The 21,267-nt window shown below is 51.4% G+C and overlaps 1 protein-coding gene across 4 annotated transcripts; it reads left to right on the top strand.

Annotated features, from left to right (window-relative positions):
* The first annotated feature begins 499 nt into the window (after window positions 1–499).
* Window positions 500–19,800, top strand: lrmp (lymphoid-restricted membrane protein). Of its 4 annotated transcripts, none has more exons than XM_077005396.1 (38): window positions 500–638; window positions 957–1,552; window positions 1,777–1,887; window positions 2,231–2,411; window positions 2,922–2,980; window positions 3,085–3,160; window positions 3,274–3,432; window positions 3,604–3,721; window positions 3,961–4,011; window positions 4,184–4,261; window positions 4,371–4,427; window positions 4,532–4,591; window positions 4,691–4,761; window positions 5,064–5,157; window positions 5,536–5,673; window positions 6,047–6,142; window positions 6,722–6,864; window positions 7,606–7,717; window positions 9,438–9,708; window positions 10,234–10,277; window positions 10,954–11,065; window positions 11,205–11,370; window positions 11,794–11,872; window positions 13,125–13,168; window positions 13,403–13,488; window positions 13,604–13,773; window positions 13,894–13,975; window positions 14,355–14,412; window positions 14,520–14,547; window positions 14,686–14,826; window positions 15,535–15,669; window positions 16,132–16,273; window positions 16,438–16,475; window positions 16,802–16,867; window positions 16,974–17,026; window positions 17,351–17,446; window positions 17,699–17,818; window positions 18,802–19,800. In XM_077005396.1, exons 2-38 carry the CDS (start codon window positions 958–960, stop codon window positions 19,061–19,063), a joined length of 4,392 nt encoding a protein of 1,463 aa, XP_076861511.1. In that variant the 5' UTR covers window positions 500–638; window position 957; the 3' UTR covers window positions 19,064–19,800. The 4 variants fall into 4 exon arrangements, with proteins under 4 accessions (XP_076861511.1, XP_076861509.1, XP_076861510.1 ...); XM_077005394.1 differs by having other exon boundaries at window positions 13,122–13,168; XM_077005395.1 differs by having other exon boundaries at window positions 924–1,552; window positions 13,122–13,168.
* Window positions 19,801–21,267: the final 1,467 nt, after the last annotated feature.

Raw genomic sequence — 21,267 nt, 5'->3', positions numbered from 1 at the left:
CAGCCCACAGCTGACGTGGGTGTTCTGTGGAGATCACACAACTGTTTTCTCATGAGTGTGCATCACAAAACCTTTTGACAAGTCAGAACGATATTTTGGGGAAAAGCAACAGAACTAACTTAAAGATATTCATCTTTTTTCTGAGTCAAAGTACATTTAGTACATTTCCGCGTTAGTGTCGTCACAACATCAGATCAAGATATGTGCAGTTATGATTTGACTTCCATCTTCGTTTCAGAAAACTAAAACGATTAATCTTTCAGCTATCCACTATCTATCTTTTACTTTACATTTTACACTAAAATACAGTAATACAGATCGCCAATAAATATTAAAACAACTTGTCATATAGTTTGAATGTTCTAGTGGTTCGTAATACTAATGATGGTACATTAGTTTAAGCGGTCTTGTGGGTGCAGTTCCATTAACAACCACACGAGGGCCACACGCACATGCGTTTTGCTACACATGTGACACGTGTGACTTTTGGGCCTATTTAGGACACCGAGATTAAACGATCTGCTTCTTTTAAACTTTGTAAAGTGCGTCTGAGGTATTTACGTCTTTGGCACTCAGTTGTCACGCTGATAATAAAGACAAGTGTGCAGGAGCTCAAAAGTACAAAAGACGTCGCATATGTGAGTGCTACAGCGTTTGGTTTTACTGTGATTTGACGTTTAGTACTAAGGCCTGGTTTAAAATTGTGAGATAGCTTTTTTGAGACAATCGAGAAAGCTCAAGAGTTTTTATTATATATAAAAAACACACAAAAGCAGCTTATGATCAAAACAACCACAAGTCGGTTAATTCGGATGTTGAACTGAAGTTCTGTGTAGTGCCGAGATGAATGTGGCGGGTGAGATTATGACTGCCTTTATTAAAGAAAAACAACAACTTTTGCGTGCATATGTTTTAATATTAAGTTTCTCGCTCCGTTCCTGCCGTGGCGTCTCCAGCATGGACGCCGGCGCGACCCCGAGGAGACACAACCCGGTAGACAGCATCTGTCGCAAGCTGCAGACCATCCGGCGGCGCGACCAGGAGGCCGACTCGCCCTTCCCCATCCCCAAGCTGCAGTCCAGCGGCTACGACAGCCCTCGCACCGGCCTGCGCCACAACCTGGAGGCCGTGCTGCGGAAGCGCGGTGTTCGGCCCGACGAGTGTGAACGAGCGGCAGTGACGCAGAGCCCCGCCGGCTGTCCCGCCCCCCGCACCAGCTGCGACACGCCCACCCCGAGCACGCCCGCCACGCCTGTCAACGCCACCTACAGCGTCACCAGCTCCCTGAGGGAGAGGAGCGGGGCCGTGCCCCTCTACACTCGCCCCTGGCAACGGAGCTGCTCCACTCCCGCTGCCCAGAGCGCGGGCGACCACTGCAGGTTCACCCCAGGCTGCCCCACACCCGCGGAGGGCGAGCGAGGGAGGGGCAGTGCCCCGACACCCACCCTGCTCTCCTACAATCTCAACTTTGGTTCCTCTGACAACTCCACCTTCCTGGACACTGAACTGACATGTCCAACCCTGGTGGTCAAGAGACTCTCAATGGGAGATGGTAAACAAACAGCTACCATGTAGGACTTGACCTTCAGGCACTTTGAGCAGCAATTATTTAATATATGCAACATGGCTTGCCATGATTAATCGCTAGTTCTGGGTAAAGGGGGTGTGTGTGTGTGTGTGTGTGTGTGTGTGTGTGTGTGTGTGTGTGTGTGTGTGTGTGTTTCTCTCTCTCTCGTCTTGTACTTGATGATTTTGTTGGACTTGGTCTCCCCTTAGGTGTTTTGTGTCCAGCTGAGTCCGGGAGAGACGGCATGGCTGAGGTGAGCCTCATCTGTGAGGAGGATCTACTGGACACCATCTTCCAGGCCTGCGACACACAGTGCAGGGGTAAACGCACCCGACCACCACACCCACCATCGTTTACACCCACGTTGTGTGTGCGGACGGTACACGGCTCCCCGCTCGGCCCACATGTGGCCATGTGGCTCCACACTCTGTGGCTCGTTAATGTTCCTAACGCATAATTGAGACTAGTAGGAGCCAGTCACCATTTTACAAGTCGTTAGCATGTGTGTGATGTAGCACTGGGCCCAGGGCAGGTGTTGGAGGTATGTGATACCATTTGTCTGCTTGACCTTTGAGGGTTCCAGGTCATGTGGCCTCTGGTCAGACTCCTGCCCCCTGTTGATACAGCAACAGTAACTATAGTAACTGGGCCTGTCGTCCACAGGTAAGGTCTACGTTTCGCACATTGTGGATTACTTGAGGCACACAACCAGTCGTAGCTCGGAGGACAGTGGTCTGGAGGAGCTGTGTAACATGCTGGATCCTGAACACAAAGACATCTCCATCGACCTGCACACCTACCACGCCATCATGAGGGAGTGGATCGAGGACTGCCGTAACCATGGGTACGGAGGCTCGCTGTCCAGTTCCACGCCAGCATCCCAATTCCAGGCTGTGACCAGCAGTGATGTCCTACTGTTGGGCTGTGTGGTTTGATGAACTAAAGATATTGTGATTGTGACAGACTCCCAGGCCATAGACCATGACTAGTGCCCTTGAGTAAAGCTCTTAACCCCAACTGGGCATCAGGCTAAGGCTGTGTGTACCACGGTCCCCTTAGTGTTCACTAGTGTGTGTACCACGGTCCCCTTAGTGTTCACTAGTGTGTGTACCACGGTCCCCTTAGTGTTCACTAGTGTGTGTACCACGGTCCCCTTAGTGTTCACTAGTGTGTGTACCACGGCCCCCTTAGTGTTCACTAGTGTGTGTGTGTTTATTGCATAGTGACCAGTTTTCCTCCAGAAATCTTATTGTGCTGACAAGCTAAACCAGTTTAATAGGCCCCACACTGGAGAAAGCTCGATGTAGTCAAATCTGTGCAGGATTCGTCTAACTCGTACATGTATGTGCTTCAGGACCAGCAGTAAAGAGGATCAGACCCAGGAATCCGTCCGACCAGCAGACAACCTAACAGGTAATGATGCGGAGATGTCCCGTGAGGACGTGGTCACGCAGTGTGTCTGCGTGGAGTTGTGGTTTGCTACGGCTGGTTTGTCTTTTCTTTTATACTCTCTGTAGCAAAGAGATCCGTTCTGTTCAACATGACCTCGGGCAGCCTGGAAGCTTTTGGGGGTGAGGTGACCCGAGCTGACCTGTAAGTATGTCTACAGGCACGTGCCGCTGTGGGCAAGCAGGCTGCTGACTGCATGTCTGTGCTTGGTTTCCCCGTGTGTGTGTTTGGGCATGTGCGCGTGTCTCGCTGTGCAGGGAGACGTCCGAGTTGGTGTTCTGCGTGGCTGACTTGCAGTTTAACAACCAGAAGCTTCAGCAGGAGGTTGGGAAGCTGAAACAGGCCGTGGAAGCCGTGGAGGAGACCAACCAGAAGCTCCTGGAGGAGAACGAGGCGCTGAAGGCGCAGGCCAGAGTGTACACTTCCTGTTCTCCTTCCTCTTTCTCTCCTCGCAGCTCTCCGCCTGTCTCACGTGTGCTTCCTCGACGTGACTAGTGTTCCACACATGGTGCTTTTCTGGGGAGACAGTTGTCTTCCATGCTCCTGTCTTCCTGAATGTTTTTTCCTATTCCTCTCCACTCCTGCAGGGGGCAGCAGCTGCTCCAGAAGGAACGGATGCTGAAAGAGGAAGTGGAGGAGATGAAACTGACCTTAAGCTCTTCAGAGGAGAGGAGAGCAAGAGCCTCAGATCAGAGCAAGTACATGGTGAGACTCACGACACACACACACACACACACACACACACACACACACACACACGGTGTGGCCCTAACGGGTAACGTGAAATATATTCACAGTACAAATGAATGGTGGAATTGCTGGTGAGGTGTTCTGAGAATTCACTGCTGTCTTTTCAAAGCGTCCAGTAATGTGCAGAGTTGAAATGATCGACAGATTGAGTTTCGATCATCAAAATCAACTTCGTTCCCCTTGTTTACCCACAGGAGAGGGAGAACCAAGCCCTCTTGGCAAAGATCGCCTCCCTTGAAGAGGAGGTATGTCCCTCCCTCCCCGTCACTCAGACTCCTAATGGCTCCAGCGTGCCGAATAAACGAGTGTGTGGGTAGTTTAATCACTGTGGTGCCTTTCTTGCTTTTTTTTTTGTTCCTGTTCTGTTTCTTCTTCATTTTAATCTTGCATACCCCCCCCCCCCCCCCCAATAACAAGAACGTCAGAGTCTCTGTGGAGCTGGAGGAACTTCAGAAGAAGGTGAAGAAGCTTTGTGACCTGAACACTGACCTGCAGGTGAGCGCTGCTTGCAGCAGACTGTGATTATTATGCCTAGGGTTGCGATGGCTTTAATCCTGCCTGGCCTGTGTTGATGTCTGGTCCGTGTGCACACACCTGTGTGCAGGTGCAGATCCACTCGTATGATTCTGCCATCGCTGAAAAGGATGCAGTGATCCAGGAGGTCAGTATGTCACGCATCATCAAGTGGAGGGGCGGGGTCTGGTGAACAGTGCCTACCACAACGCTGGGTCACTGGGGCTCACGTGTGTGTTCCAATGTTTTCAGAAAACCAGGCAGACGGAAGAGCTGAAGACTGCCATTGAGGAATACTCTTCAGTCACAGAAGTAAGACACACTCTCTCCCCTCTGTGTGTGTGTGTGTGTGTGTGTGTGTGTGTCTCTCTCTCTGGTGAGGGTGGTTCTGAGTTCTGCTGATCTCTTCAGTTGCTGCGAGCGGAGAAGAGTAAACTTGAGAGGCAGATACAGCGGGTGCTGATGCAGCCTGACATCACGCTGTGAGAGCACACATCTCCTTACACACACACACACACATCCTTACACTCCTTCATGCACACACACACATCCTTACACTCCTTAATGCGCGCACACACACACACACACAACTCCCACTGTGTCACTCCCTCATACACCCTCAGTGTTTTCCCCTCTGACTTCATGAACTGTACTAGTGTGTCCCACTTCCATCTATGCATCAGAAGTAAAGACAAAACATCTGTCTGTGTGTGTGTGTATCTGTGTGTGTGTGTATCTGTGTGTGTGTGTGTGTGTGTGTGTGTGTGTGTGTGTCTGCACGCAGAGCTGGTGTCTCCCTCTCTGTGGCATACAGACTAAACCAGACCAGTTCAGGATCTCTGCAGAATGAGTTGGCCCAGGCGCAGAACCCCTCTGAGGTGTGTGAGCACAAACACACGTAAGAACATTGCAGGTTGCCCCTGTAGTTTTGAGTGGATCACACCCATTACCCACTCACACCTCCCTGCCCGCTTGCCTTCCACTTGAACAGCTACTACATTAACACAAAAGGTGGACAGATATGACCATGGCAGCTGACACACACACACACACACACACACACAGGTGTATCTGCTGCCATAATTTATATAGGCTCCTCCTCCTGCACTCACAGATCTTCAACATGACGTTTGCCTGTAGCAGGCTTGTTCATTACCTTAATGTTCTTTAGCTTGTCCTTGCACATGGTTCTACAATATTAAGTCATCAGTAACTGTGTGTGTGTGTGTGTGTGTGTGTGTGTGTGTGTGTTGTAGGGCGTGGAGTGGTCATCTTCCTCCGTCTGTTTGGCCTCTCCTTTGGATGAGACGCTGGATCGTGAGGTTCTGCTCCTTCTCCGAGGCCCGGCATCTGAGCAGACGGCTCTGGAGTTCAGGACGCTCATCACCAGCCTGGTAACCCAAACCAGAAACCCCTCACACACTTTCCTCACGTCCAGCCGCTGTTGACGTACTCTACCTCCAACTGACCTACACCACTACACTTCTGTCAGCTCATCTCAAACCGTTGCCTCTTCTGTAGTTTCTTCTGTTAAATGTTTGAAATAAGAATTTTGACTGATTTAGGTCCTTATCTTTGTTTATAGACGCCATTATCAGGATAAACTAAACAGCTGACAGCCGCCCTCAGCGTCAGTCTAGACACTGGCGTGTGTAGTGTAGAATTTGCGCTGTGGTCTTAAACTGTGTGTGTGTGTGTGTGTGTGTGTGTGTGTGTGTGTGTGTGTGTGTGTGTGTGTGTGTGTGTGTGTGTGTGTGTGTGTTTCAGAGGCGAGAGTTCGAAGAGGACAGCCATGCGGTTCTCACAGAACTGCAAGGCCTTCAGAAGTGCCTGGGATCTCATGACGTTGACCTAAAGTTCCAGGTGAAAAGTTCACAGTGCAGTAAATTATCCATCAGATCAGTACAGTCAGTCTGGATTTGTTTGAAAGATTGTCTCCCTGTTTCTCAGAGCCTGACCTACCCGCATGTGTGTGCACACTGATCAAATCAAGCTATGAGATAGGGAGACTTGGAGTGTCAGAACATGTATGTCTGTAGTATACTATACTCTGTATATACCATACTTGATCTGTGCACTATATTGCTGTAGAACACGTACAAAAGCAGAGAGAGTCATCTGTGTTCATTGATGGGTTTGGGTTATCTAGATGGAGGAATAGATGTCGGACACTATGCAAAATTAACACTAACATTAAAAGTGTTAAATCCAGTGTGCGAGTTTCTCCTTCTGTTCACGGTGTGTGTGTATGTGTGGTCCCCTCCGAGTGGGGGTTTAGCCCCATGATATCTCATGATCTGAGTGTATGTGGTGCATGTCAAGGTCAGCTAAAGACCTGCTGGTCGTGCGCTTCTGGCTCTCATGCTCTTGACTGGGCTGAGGGGGGGCGGGGCTTGACCACTGAGCGTGCTCTGTTTGTGCCGGGGCCGGGTGGTTCCGTAGGGGCGTCTGGAGCAGAGGCGGGGCGAGTGGGCGTGCGTCCTGGAGCAGCTGCAGCAGTACACCGACCAGCTGGAGAAGGAGCTGATGAAGGTGACCAGCGAAATACGCCGCTCCCGCACTGACATGCTGCACCTGTCCGTCAGGTAAGTGGGCGGGGCTGAGAGGTGTCGGCAGGGGGGTGGGGGTCATCAGCAAGAAAGTTAAGTAGTGTGAAGTGAGTCTCTTCAAGGTGGTTTTTTTTTTAACGTTAAAGCCTTCTGTTGTCTGTTTTGATCCATGAGGACTGACGCAGGTTTTGCCAGATACGTCTGTGAGCTCCATCCACTAACGTGTGCTTCAGAGAGGCTCCACCTTCACCTCGGGGCCGCTTTTAGTTCTTTCTTTGAGCGCTTTCAGTTTAATCTGACACATGGCGGGTTTCCACGGTTACAGCCGAAGGTGGGGGAGGCAGATGAAAGGCATGGTAGGGGGTGAGGGTGGGGGTGGGGGTGGGGGTGAGGGTGGGGGTGAGGGGCAGTTAGCAGGCTGCCTGTGAGGCGTCAGGCATGATCAGTGGAGCACAGGGGACGTGTGTGTGTGTGTGTGTGTGTGTGTGTGTGTGTGTGTGTGTGTGAGAGAGTGAGGCCTCAGCATGTTGACACTGGAAGACGTGGCGTACTGCTTGGGCCTACAGTATGGAGTCATAATGGAGTTTCAGTTTGGACTCACCAGCTGTAGGAGGAGCCACAGTGTCTCACTACACATAGAGCTTCTATACTGGACATGGACAAATGCAAGGTGGTTTTCAGTGGTGTGTGTGTGTGTGTGTGTGTGTGTGTGTGTGTGTGTGTGTGTGTGTGTGTGTGTGTGTGTGTGTGTGTGTGTGTGTGTGTGTGTGTGTGTAGGGTTCAGGAACAGGAGAATCAGAAGCGTCAGTTGCAGGAGGAGCTGGATCAGCTAAAGACTGAACATGGCAAGAAGGAAGCAAGTAGCCAAACACCAGCCAGTTGGTTCCAGGTAACCTCCTCCACCCAACACCACCACGCCCTCCTCCCCCCACCCAACACCACCACGCCCTCCTCCCCCCACCCAACACCACCACCACGCCCTCCTCCCCCCACCCAACACCCCCACCACGCCCTCCTCCCCCCACCCAACACCCCCACCACGCCCTCCTCCCCCCACCCAACACCACCACGCCCTCCTCCCCCCACCCAACACCACCACGCCCTCCTCCCCCCACCCAACACCACCACGCCCTCCTCCCCCCACCCAACACCACCACGCCCTCCTCCCCCCACCCAACACCACCACCACGCCCTCCTCCCCCCACCCAACACCACCACCACGCCCTCCTCCCTCCACCCAACACCACCACGCCCTCCTCCCCCCACCCAACACCACCACGCCCTCCTCCCCCCACCCAACACCACCACGCCCTCCTCCCCCCACCCAACACCACCACCACGCCCTCCTCCCTCCACCCAACACCCCCACGCCCTCCTCCCCCCACCCAACACCCCCACGCCCTCCTCCCTCCACCCAACACCCCCACGCCCTCCTCCCTCCACCCAACACCCCCACGCCCTCCTCCCCCCACCCAACACCACCACGCCCTCCTCCCCCCACCCAACACCACCACCACGCCCTCCTCCCTCCACCCAACACCCCCACGCCCTCCTCCCCCCACCCAACACCCCCACGCCCTCCTCCCTCCACCCAACACCCCCACGCCCTCCTCCCCCCACCCAACACCCCCACGCCCTCCTCCCCCCACCCAACACCACCACCACGCCCTCCTCCCTCCACCCAACACCCCCACGCCCTCCTCCCCCCACCCAACACCCCCACGCCCTCCTCCCCCCACCCAACACCCCCACGCCCTCCTCCCTCCACCCAACACCCCCACGCCCTCCTCCCTCCACCCAACACCCCCACGCCCTCCTCCCTCCACCCAACACCCCCACGCCCTCCTCCCTCCACCCAACACCCCCACGCCCTCCTCCCCCCACCCAACACCCCCACGCCCTCCTCCCCCCACCCAACACCCCCACGCCCTCCTCCCCCCACCCAACACCCCCACGCCCTCCTCCCCCCACCCAACACCACCACGCCCTCCTCCCCCCACCCAACACCACCACGCCCTCCTCCCCCCACCCAACACCACCACGCCCTCCTCCCTCCACCCAACACCACCACGCCCTCCTCCCTCCACCCAACACCACCACGCCCTCCTCCCCCCACCCAACACCACCACGCCCTCCTCCCCCCACCCAACACCACCACGCCCTCCTCCCCCCACCCAACACCACCACGCCCTCCTCCCCCCACCCAACACCACCACGCCCTCCTCCTCCACCCAACACCACCACGCCCTCCAGAACTTCCTCCCTACTGAATGTAAGGTCAGGTAAATGCGTATACTCGTAGTTGCTAGGGGAAGACATGATGCCTCTTATTTAGTGCAGTGCATCACACACAGATGGCCAGAGTTTAGTGGAGTCTGTGGAGAATGTGGAATGTTTGTGCGTAGGCACCATGAGTGGGTGGTGCAAGCGATCTGCTTTTTAATTGAGTGTGAAACTCTCCCAAATGCGGAGGGTTAGCCTGGCGTAGCAACAGGACGGAGCTTTCAGAAGAATTCATTCAAGACGCAGCGAAGAAGTTGATCGTGATTGGCTCGTTGCTGTCTGCGTCGGGGCTGTGCAGTTTCGTGACGTGCTCACGCTCTTCACAGGTGGTGGAGCAGCACCTGCCGGAGGGTGGAGCGGACGATTCTCAGCTCAAGCAGGGAACAGCGGTGCTGGGTGGAGAAGAAGCGGAGGAAGCTACACGAGAGCCCATCTCTGAGGAGGGGCCAGAGCTACATGGTTGTAGAGGAACCATAAATCCAGAGTCCATTGGCAGGAGTCGGCCAACACACGACTCTGGCTTCGAGACGGATGAGCTTGGAGACTCCACCCCGTTCCAGAAACGTGCACCAGAACACACAGACAGCGAACCGCTTGGTGAGCAGAGCACCACAGGCAGATTGAAAGTAGAAACATGCTGTTAGGAAAGGTGAGAGGTCACTGCATGATGCTCTGCAGAACTCTGGACCCGGTCCTCCACACTGGCCTCTGAGGCTTTATGTTGATGCTGGCTTTGACCCAATCGAGCTGATCCTCTGAAGGACATGAACTCTGCGCTGTTGGTCAAACTCTTCGGAGCGTATAATCACATAATCCTCTTTAATCGCCAGTGTAGCAGGGCAGGCAGCCGACCCGGAGCTCTCCGCCAGGCTCAGTGCCCCTAGGACTCCTCTGCCCAGGGCAGCAGGCCTAGTTTGGGCACAATCGGACCCCTGAGGAGGGGGCTCTCCCACTAATCCCTCTCCCCCAGTCGCCTCGCTGCATGACTGAGACTCAACACGTGCTCACAATCTGCAGTCATTACGGTTCACTGTGCAGGCATTGTGTGTGTGTGTGTGTGTGTGTGTGTGTGTGTGTGTGTGTGTTTCTCTGAATGTTCTTGTTTCTCCTCTTTTTCCCCAGCATCTCTCCCCCTTGACGAGCCCCAGGACGGCCCCTCTCAGCAAGTATGAATGTCTTCTACTGTGTTCTGCTTCATCAGGTCTTCCTCTCCTCCTGACTTCAGTAATGACTGAAAGCTCAATGGGTGTGGAAATGTTGGCTCCACCCTGCTGTGTGATGTCACTGAAGCTGTGTCCAGTGCTTCAGCCATGAAAACACAGTCTCATAAACTCACTTTCACTTTGAGTCACTAGTGTGGGGTTCTGGGACGAGCAGTTTCACACATGGGTTGAGAACTTATTTTGCGATCTCCATCTTCTCTGAAGCTCCTCCCTGTCTGTTAAGCGTGAATTTTCACTTATATACTGAATATTGTGCAAATGTGAATGTTGTGTTTTTAGGGTTTAATGTCAAATGATGATTGATTTTTTATTCAGACTTTAACTGAAGACTTTTATACTCCATATGTTACAAACACAGCAATAGTATACTTATGACAATACACACATGCACTCGTACACACAGACAGACATTAGTCACCAGCATGACATTAACAGTGATTTGCCTGGCAAAGGCTATGCACTTATAGGGCTTTTGTCATTGTTCAAAAATAGCCGGAGTGAACAGGTGACTTGTGTGAACTCTGGTCAGCTCGTAGACACCGCCGGGGCGAACAGGTGACCTGCGGCCGGCTCGTAGAAATGGAAGCTGACTTTGTTCTTTGACCTCTGGCCCCAACAGGAGGAAGCCAGACTCCCAGAATGCACTGGGCCTGTCGACACCCACGGGCAGGCTGTCTGTTGTGAGGCGAGCGAGTCTGTTTCTCTCTCGCACTCCCACACTGCGAGCGTTGGTAAGCGCTCTGTGCAGGACTCATTCGCTTGAATTCCCCGTGCTTTGCTGTCTCCCAGAAAAGACGGCAGTTCACGTCTACAGTTTTGCTCGCTACTTTGAATAGATGAGAGAACTCCTGTAATGTGGCTCTGTTTCAGCTGCATGTGTAAACCATACCAGGCCAGACGATCTGCCCCGAGACCAGGACCCCACAACACGAGGCCTGGGGCTCCCCGCTGAGCAGCCTCCCCCCGAAACCCCTGCCGTGGTTTCTTCCGCAAGCATCCAGTCTCAGCCGGGTCAACCAATGTCTCTTGCGAGCAGGTGAGAAAACGCTCACGTTGGCTTTGCTACGAGATGATTCTCCATTCGTTCCCCGGGCGGATGCCGTGGAGCACTAAGGCGTCGTGTAGCGCGGGGCGGTGTTGGCGTTTAAGGTCCGGTACCAGCCGCCCCATTGCCACCCTCGTTTGCTAGTCAAAACAGTGTTTTCCCTCTGCCGGCCTCTCCTGGGCGTCAGCGAGCGTTTATCACTGCTTGCTGCAAGCCTGCTTTGCATAGACAACCAGACAGCTTTGTGACTAGACCTCTGGGGCGGGTCGAGAGCCCGGCCCTGGTGTGAACCCAGCTGCATCCTGGGTGACTGACACGGACGACAGCAGAGCGCCTTCCGAAGGAGCCTGTGCTTCCTCCATTGATATTTGTACTTTCTTTTGTTGTTGTTTTTTTTCTTCTACGTGTTTTCAGCCTCCCCCTGTGGACTGGAGACATGGAGAGAGGATCTGAGGGAGAACCGGACGCCGTTTCTCACGCGAGTCCAGCGCAGGTCAGGTGGAAGTCCAGTGGAGGAGACGACTAGCTGCCCTGGTGTTCAGTGACAGTTCTGTCTCTCTGCTTCCCTCTCTCTCTCTCCTTTCGTGTGTGTGTGTGCGCGCGCGCACGTGTGTGTCTTCTCTGCCTAAAATGTCCTGACGGTAATTAACGCTCCTTTATCAGATCAGGCGTTGCGTTCATGCAGATGTGTGAAGACCTGCACTACCAGTGGTTCACTGCTTGCTCTGATGGCCTCGTGTTTTTGAGAAGCGGTCTCCACTGTGGCTGTCGAGCTTGCCGTATCCGTCTGCGTCTCCGTGCTCTCATGCTAGCAGTCGTCGTAAGCTGACCACAGATTCCTCTTTCTGTGTGTTGGCTTCTGGCTCCAGGTGGCGGTTCCTTCCCCTTTGAGGTGGTACAACTGCTACAGCCACATGGTCTGCTCAACAGGTCATGACGCTGAGATGGTCCTACGGTCGTGAGCTTTAGATCCAGAAGCAGGCAGTGCTGGTGCACCTGCTCTGTCTGGAAGACTGTGTGGTCCTGGTGATTGTTGGCTGGTAACGCTGACCTGTCCTGTGCCTTGGGTGGGCGGCTGAATATAAAGGTCTGTGGTAGCTATTCCACACTGTTTCCATGGCATGCCTGAGCACAGCTGCTATAAAGATCTATGGTACATCCGCTTGCATATATACACAAACTCTCCAGACATCACCTAACTGTTGGTCATAGTGACGCTCTGGAAACATGGCAGTCATCTGGAGAACTACAAGACTTCTTGACTAAGAACGTCTTTCGGTGGATCCGTGAGGCATCGGTCTGTCTATCTATGTGCCTGTTTATCTGTTTTCCTTTCTTTCATTAACACTCTTCCTTGCTGTCCCCCCCCCATTCTTCTCCTTACTCCTGTGTGCTCTCTCATCGTGCCTTTTCTCTCGCTCCCTCTCTGTCTCTGTCTCCCTCTCTCTCTTCCTCTCTCTCTCTCCCTCCCTCGCTCTGTTACCCAGCTGCAGAACTCGCACACATTATGTAAGAAATTAGTGTTTCCAGTCTCCTCACACTTTGGTGTGCGGCAGATCGTAACCGCCGCGTTTCAGCTCTCGTGCCATGGGACAGGTATGAAGCTGTGTGTGTGTGTGTGTGTGTGTGTGTGTGTGTGTGTGTGTGTGTGTGTGTGTGTGTGTGTGTGTGTGTGTGTGTGTGTGTGTGTGTGGCTGACTCTGCCAGCTGGTCATTTATGCTCATGTATTTCCTTCTGGTAGAAGCAGACCCAGGAGCAGGTTACTGACGTGCCTACACTTCTGGACAGGTGAGGCGCTTCTCGTATTTGAATATGTGCACGTGAGCTGTGGGACACGTGAAACGGATGAAGTGTCATCAGAACAGTCCCTAGAAGTTTGCATTTCAGGAATTTGTGTATTTTTTTTTTTCAATTGTTCTCCAATAGGCTCTAATAATTCTGTGTGTGTGTGTGTGTGTGTGTGTGTGTGTGTGTGTGTGTGTGTGTGTGTGTGTGTGTGTGTGTGTGTGTGCACGTGTGCAGGATCTGTCTGCTGCCTGTTGCAGAGGAAGAGGAACCTGTTACTGAAGCCGGTCAGCAGGTGGCCGTAGCCGAGGGCAACGCAGTAGGTAGGAGGAAATGACACGTACCTGGCTTCCTGCCAGCGCACTGGAGCTGCTTGGGCTTTCATCATTCTTCCCTGTGTTTCCATTTTACTCTCTCCACCCACCTCCATCTCATCAGACATGACCAAGATGGGTGGAGAAGGCACGGTCACGGCGCCTAGCTCGGACTCTGCACGCGCCCCCGCTGGGCTGGGGGAGGTGGGTCCGGACCCCCCGCCCACAGCACCGCCTCCTCCGAGCCCACGCAGTGACCCTCCAGTGCTCAGGACCAGGTTCAGGAGAGACCCGGTGAGAGCCTGCCGGTACTGTCCTGTAGAAGCTGTTTAAGTGCTGATCCCAGATCAGCACGCTGTGGGAGTGAATCACACGAGCTCTGCATGGTGTGATTGGCCGTTGGTTTTCTCACAGGAGATTAATCACAGTATGGAGGCCATAGAGGAACAAAAAGCCCAGGAAGACGGCGAAGCTTCAGAGGGCCCTAAGAACACGGGTAAATGTGCTCAGAACGAAATCGATCCCTCATTAATGGTGAATAAATGGCACCATCATGGCACGTGAGCATTATGCAAATATAGTTATGCTAATGATCCCTCTTTAATGGTGAATAAACGGCACCATCATGGCACTTGAGCATTATGCAAATATGGTTATGCTAATAGATCCTTTACCTTTAGTCTTCTGTGAGCTACTGTAGCAGTCTTGACCAGTACACACACTCCACATGAATTGAATCATTCGGCTTTATTTCACCTTCTTGGGGCCTAATGTCTTATTCATGTTCTCTCTCCCCAAGATACACACACACACACACACACACACACACACACACACACACACACTCCCACTCACTCTTTCTCTCTCTCCTTCAGATGACACATCTGTCATTTCTGAAGACAGCAAAGATGCATCTATGGACGATGGCAACAGGTTGTTGCTCATTCAGACGCTGATTTAATTTTAATCTTGTCATGTGTAATCAAACAAGGTTAAAGTTTCATTAATACATATGAATCTAATTATTTCTTCATTTGCAGTCTGTCTTCCAATGACAAAGAGATGGAGGTGAGTGTTCATTTAAATGTTTCATGAATATGCATGAAAGGAGGGTGTGTGTGTGCGCATGTGTAAGCACGGAGCTGGCTTGGCCCGGCTGCAGACCGCACCCACACACCAGTGTCCTCGTCTTGGTTCATGTCCCAGGCGGAGTTTCGCCGCCTGTCCCTCAGCTGCAAGTGTGATATGTTCACCCTGGACAAGAGACTCCGTCTGGAGGAGCGCTCCCGAGACCTGGCAGAGGAGAACGTTCGCCGTGAGGTGTCCAGCTGCCAGGGCCTGCTTCAGGTGTGTGTGTGTGTGTGTGTCTGTGCGTGTGCGTCTGTGTGTGTGCGCGCGTCTGTGTCTGTGTGTGTGCAATTGTTTTGCATACTTTTGCATCGCGCTCCTTTGCTTGAGTATTGGGAGGAGACGGCTTCACCCTGCAGGGTTCGTTTGCTCCAGCAGGTGTGAGGTCATACTTTGACACACCTGTAGAACCTTATTAAAAGAATAGTGCAAAATGCAACCTGTACAATTTTTGTTCAGAATAAAAATACCATGATGAGCATGGTCTCTTCTGCAGGACGTTGGTCATAGGCTGCTAGCGGGCAGATCAACCAGGATTTGTGCTGCTTTTCCAGGTCTGCTACGCTGCTGCTGTGTCGTGAGCCCTTGGCCTGTTTCCTGAACGCAGAGTCCTTGCAAACGCTGCTTGTGGTGACCTCGTGGCTTTTTATGGTTCTGGTTTTGCATTAGGCTAGCGTAGCGCGTTGTCATCTGCGATGGTGGTAGCTCTCGATCTCAACTCCTTTAAAAGGTGAAAGATCAAATATGTCACCCACCCGATTGAGAGGCCTGGAAAGTAAATCCCTTAAAGCAGAACTCAACATCCTCCACGTGTGATGGCGTCTGAACGTCAGCCGGACGAGGGCTGCTGGGGGTGGGCACCAGGCACCGTGGTGGAGGGCTCTGCGTCTGGGCCAGCACGCTCAAGGTGCTCTGCTGTGTTCTCAGGCTCTGATCCCCCGGTGCGAGGATGATAACCAGGCCATGGAGATCATCCAGCGACTGCAGAAGAACCTGGAGATCCTCCTGCAGTCCATGACCAGAGTGTCCAGCCGCTCAGAAATGCTGGGCGCGATTCACCAGGTCTGTGTTCTGATGCTCTGGGAGTGATTCACCTGGTCTGTGCGCTTGCCTGGTGCTCAGCAGTGTGTTGGATAAGCAAAGATTCAACACAAAAATGGGGTTGTACACAGTCGTAGAAACTGAACTCCAATGTTTTAAAAATATTTTCACATGCTGGCCAGCCATGGTTTCCTAAGGTACGTGTGTGTGTGTGTGTGTGTGTGTGTGTGTGTGTGTGTGTGTGTGTGTGTGTGTGTGTGTGTGTGTGTGTGTGTGTGTGTGTGTGTGTGTGTGTGTGTGTTTGTGTGTTTGTGTGTGTGTGTGTGTGTGTGTGATGACCACTCGTTAGCTTACAGCTGAGCTTTTTTTTACCTCCAAGTTCTTTAGACTTGAGTTTGGAAAGCATTATTAAACCGTGTATGTGGGTGGGTGCTGTGTGTGTGTGTGTGTGTGTGTGTGTGTGTCATGCTGGGCACTGTGTAGGAGAGTCGTACGGGGAAAGCGGTGGAGGTGATGATTCATCACGTGGAGAACCTGAGGAGGACGTATACAAAAGAGCACGCAGAACTCCTGGAGCTAAGAGAAAGTCTCATGCAGAACGAGCGCTCCTTCAGCACAGAGAGGGGTAATACACACACACACACACACACACACACACACACACACACACACACACACACACACGCCCACGCACAAGTGCAACATTCACGCCGTTACCCAGACCCAACCCCACACTTCCACTGCACCTGCTTGATCTCAGTCTACATTTCTCCACTGCTTTGTTTGCAGATGATTTCAGGAACAAAAAGCAGCCAAGCTTCAACAAGGTGAGCAGCCAATGGCATGGTGGGTAATCTCTGTAGAGCAGCCAATGGCATGGTGGGTAATCTCTATAGAGCAGCCAATGGCATGGTGGGTAATCTCTATAGAGCAGCCAATGGCATGGTGGGTAATCTCTGTAGAGCAGCCAATGGCATGGTGGGTAATCTAGTTAGAGCAGCCAATGGCATGGTGGGTAATCTAGTTAGAGCAGCCAATGGCATGGTGGGTAATCTCTGTAGAGCAGCCAATGGCATGGTGGGTAATCTCTGTAGAGGAAAGAAGAGAATGAAGGACTGTTTGGAAATAATCTGAGAAAATCTTATCTATGTAGCCGGCGGGTCGCAGAGTTAGCCTCGCAACCATCCCACGTGGCATCGGAGGACTGCCCCTGGACATGGTGAGAATGCAGGACTCCTGCCCCAACGGCCCCCAGATGGGCACAGACACACAACTCTGAGAGGTATCTAGTGTGAGTGACCTTGTGTTGATGATCGATTTTGCAGGCCAAAGACGGGCCGGAGACGAACGAAGAGAGGCTGGCCCGCAGATCTCCGTGGTGAGAACGTAGACCTAGACTGTAGCATGGCTTGAATTTTAAAAGGTGAAAAGTCCTCTTGAGTGACGAACAGTCCGATGACTGACGGGATTCGCGAACTGTCCTGACTGGGCTGCTTGAGACTGCTTCCAAGTGACCAAATATTTGGCCTGTGTTGTCGAATATCCAGCAACACGATGCCAGATATTGGAACATGGGAGCTGAAGTACTAATCCTGGATCAGCTTTGGCATTTCACATGATTCATATCATCGTAAGGCTCAGGGGGAACGAGTCCTCTAGGCGCATGCACGCCTTGAAGCAGGGTGTCTGTGATGCCTTGCAGGAACATCGTGGGCAGGAGCTCTCAGCGGGCTCCACTGAAGCGGTTTGTTAGCTCAGGGGGTTGGACAGAGACAACCGGGCCACCTCTCACCAATAGGTAAGAAAAGACACACCGTTTCATGCAAAGACGCTAATATGGCTAGCGGTGGCTGGTTGAAGCTAGGAGGGATTTATTAGTGCATCGGTGCCATGCTAACTAGACCCTGCTAAGTTTTAGCGTACTCATCAATGGCATTTGCAGCTGTAGTCTTTCCTAAGAGGGTCTGAAACGCATTCCAGCACTCTCAGTGGTGGGTCTAAGCCAACATGGCCGCTGGGGAGGGGATTCAGTTTTCTGAACTGTGTGCAGGTTCGCGTACGACTCTGATTCGCATTCAGAGGAAGAGTTGAGAACGGAAGGGACGGAGAGGAGGTCTAGCCTAACGCAGCTGGGCATCAAATTCACGTCACTCATTATGCCAGCGAAGACGTTAGTGTGTTTCTAGTTCTAGTGTTTCTGTTGTGGTGCACCTTTGGCCTGAGTATGTGTCTGTGGATCTTCTCCCAGAATTCTTTGCTTTTGGCTTAAGCAGCTGATGGGGAATGCTTGTTAATTCTAATTTTAGAAAATATTGCGCAAAAATTTTAGATGCTCATTAATCAATGTAAACAGCTAATGACTGTATTTCTCTGTAGAAAACATTCACCAATGGCTTCATTTTGGGGTAAATGGTTTATGCATAGTACAGCTGTGCTTTTCAAGTATTGCATGCTAGAATAGTCATTTGGCTTGACTATTTTTTATTATAAATACCAATGGCACCACCTGCTGGAAGTCGCAGTTAAACGCACTTGCGTTCACCGGTACTGCCGTTTTGCTGCAGGGTGACCTGACGGTGCTGGCCAGCCAGACGGGGATATTGTAGCAGACATCCGTCCTGCTCACTCTGGCTCCACTCATAGTGCTTCCTAAAGCCTTTTCTGTAGAGCAGCTGCCTGGGTAAACGTGAAACACGTTGCTCTGCCTTCTGGGGTGGCCCAAGTGCAGAGAAGGCTGGTAGAGCAACGTTTCACGTTTACCCAGGCAGCTGCTCTGTTGTCTGCATTGTCCTGTGTTCTCATGCTGCATACTGAGGTGTTGATGGGGTTGCCCCCCCCCATTGAACAATTTCACTCATGAATATAGCTGGGTGAATCAGGCCTAAAGCCCTCACTATATTAACACCCTTATATAGCACCAAAAACAAATGGATTTTAAATGGGGAAATAAATGTCCATTCCCATGATGGTCAACCCTGGATCTTGAGAAGGGGGTTTGGGTGTAAGCGGGCATCATCCACCCTCACCACGCTGGCGTCCTGCTGCCAGTATAACAACGTGCCTCCTAACCAACCCCTTCTCCTTCTGGTCTGGATACTCTTGCTGTGCTTGCGTGTGTGTGTGTTTACTTCGTTTTTCTCTCTTGTCTCCCAGTCTGAGCAGCAGTCCTAGTCCTACAGCCGAGCAGGCTGCTCCCTGCCTGGTCAAAGTGGCGCCCCCTGCTGCTCCCAGGAGTCCCTGGGTGTGGGTGGCTGTTCTGGTGGTGCTGGCCGCTCTGGTGGGCCTGCTGGCCAGCCTGGTGTTGCAGCCGGCTGTGGACGCGGCTCCTGTGGGCACAGGGGACTCCTGGATGACCATCCAGCAGCTACTGTGGCCCTACACGGGGCTCCGGCACAATGGCCAGCCGCCCGTGTGAGAGCTGGGTAGGCCCCACTCGACCATCGGCTCCCCCTAGTGGACTGGAGGCGTGGAATGTGGAGACGAGCGTCAGAAGATGTGCATGCAAGGATTAAGCACTTTTAAATCAGCCAATGGACCGGTGCAGAAGAGTCCTGCTTCCCCAGAGAGGCCTAATTAATCTATTATTCATTCATCTATTATTTAACCCTTTTTGATGGTTGTAATGGCAGATGTTGATTTCTCAAGGTGCTTGCATGTGATATGCTCACAAGCAGCTGTGTTAAGCAAACATTTACTGAACATTTTGAAAATGTTTTCCTTCCAGCCAGTTCTGTTAGGAAGAAAAACACAGTTCTAACCAATAAGAAAATTGATATTTGCATTTGACTGTCTGCACTGAATCCTCGTACCGACCTTAAAGGGTTATACACAGAACGGCACTCAGGATTTACAATGATTCACAAGGGCAGAATGCCTTTTTAAAGTTTTTAATGAGGGAGCAAATATATGCCCTTATTGACTGTGATGCAGTAATGAACTGTGATTTTTAAGGTTTTGCACATTTTAAAGTTTTATTGCTTTAGACAAAGAAAAAGTGTGGACATCTAGAAGTGATTTTGCTTGTAATCATGTTTGAATGTTTTTTTGTGTTCTAGCATTGTACACTGTAACGAATTCAGACACTTTTTGTATGTTCCAGAGGTGGGTAAACAAACACAATAAAGTAACTGATCTAGTTGTGATGACAAACTAGATGTGATGTGTCTTAACTAAGCAGGTATATCTAGAAGTTTCACTCTGGTAAATTATTTAATCCCAAACATAAATTTACAAACTTGCCATAGTTTTGTCAGATTGTGTGCGCACTCAGGAAATAGATGCTGCAGTTGGCCATGTTCTCTCTGTTTTTCTCTTCACACACTTCTACTTCTCAGAATCACTTCATTTTCCCTCTACACGTCCTAGTTCTCAATTTTGATGTATTTTGCGTTCATGGTTGAAAGAGTCATGTGAAAAAGAACACCCTCTCATGAATTCTGTGGTTTTACATATTGGGGACGTGTTTAAAAAAAATCTGGTCCTCGGCTGGTCTTAAAATTGGGTAAATACAACCTAGGATGAACAACACATGACAAATTATAGTGTCATTATTTAATAAAAAAAACTAGGCCAAAATGCAGAAAATTGGTCAACCTTTCCTGTTCCCGCAGGAATTCAGAGGGTATCAGCCTGCTGTTGCAGTTCAAGTGCCCTTCATTAACGAGCGTTAACACCTCTATGAACGCGTTGATCTCGAGTGTTCAGGTGTGTGTCAACAATACCACGAAGGAAGGACATTTGTGTTGATCTTGGAGAAGCTATTGTTGCTGCTCAGAGGGTTATAAGGCCATTTCTAAACAATCTGTCCATCTGTAGAAGTCCATTCTACAGTGAGAGATTATTCACAAGTGGAAATCACTCAAAATATTACCAGTCCTTCCAGAAGTGTTTGTCCCAGCACATACAGCCCAAGGTCAGACTCTGCAATGCTCAGAGGAAATTGCAAAAAAAAAAACAACCAGGAGCTACATCTTAGATTCTACAAGCCTCAGCATGTTAACTCTTCAAGTTCATGACGGCATAATTAGAAAAAGACGCACATGGCTTTTGTTTGGAAGGGTTGCTTGGAGACGGCCTGTTCTTTCTAAGAACACCGATGCAGCACGGCTGAAGTTCGCCAAGCTGCATCTGAACAAACCACAAAGCTTCTGGAACAGACGAGACCAAGCTGGAGCTGCTTGGCCATAATTCACAGCACCACATTTGGCGAAAACCAAACCCGGCATTTCAGCACAAGCACCTCATATACCAACCTGTCAAGCACAGTGGTGGAGGGCTTGGCTCACAGCCACAGGACCTGGGCCCCTTGCAGTCAGAGAGTTTACCATGAACTCCTCTGTATAACAAAGTACTCGAGTCAAATGTGAGGCCAACTCTTTGACAGCTGGTTCATGCAACCGGACAAGCACACATGCAAATCTACGACTGAAAAAGAGAATTGAAGCATCGCAATGGCCTAGTCAAAGTCCAGACTTCAACCCAACTGAAATGCTCTGTTAAGACATTGAGTGTTGTTCCTTCTCAGTGGAACTTGCGTTTCATCCCCCACCTCCCCATCTCTGCCTTTGTAGATCCTTTTCTGCTCGTTTGATGTGTCCTTGTAAAAACGATGAGTTGCAC

Source organism: Brachyhypopomus gauderio, chromosome 5 (assembly GCF_052324685.1).
Source record: "Brachyhypopomus gauderio isolate BG-103 chromosome 5, BGAUD_0.2, whole genome shotgun sequence".
NCBI lineage: Eukaryota > Metazoa > Chordata > Actinopteri > Gymnotiformes > Hypopomidae > Brachyhypopomus > Brachyhypopomus gauderio.
Note: the sequence above shows the minus strand (reverse complement) of the source record. Positions and strands in the feature narration are given on the sequence as shown.

Coding starts and splice junctions, on each gene's coding strand:
- lrmp (XM_077005394.1), top strand. CDS start 958: ATGGACGCCGGCGCGACCCCGAGGAGACACAACCCGGTAGACAGCATC. Junction 11,066..11,204: donor CTCCCACACTGCGAGCGTTG/GTAAGCGCTCTG, acceptor GCTCTGTTTCAG/CTGCATGTGTAAACCATACC. Junction 13,169..13,402: donor GTGCCTACACTTCTGGACAG/GTGAGGCGCTTC, acceptor GCACGTGTGCAG/GATCTGTCTGCTGCCTGTTG.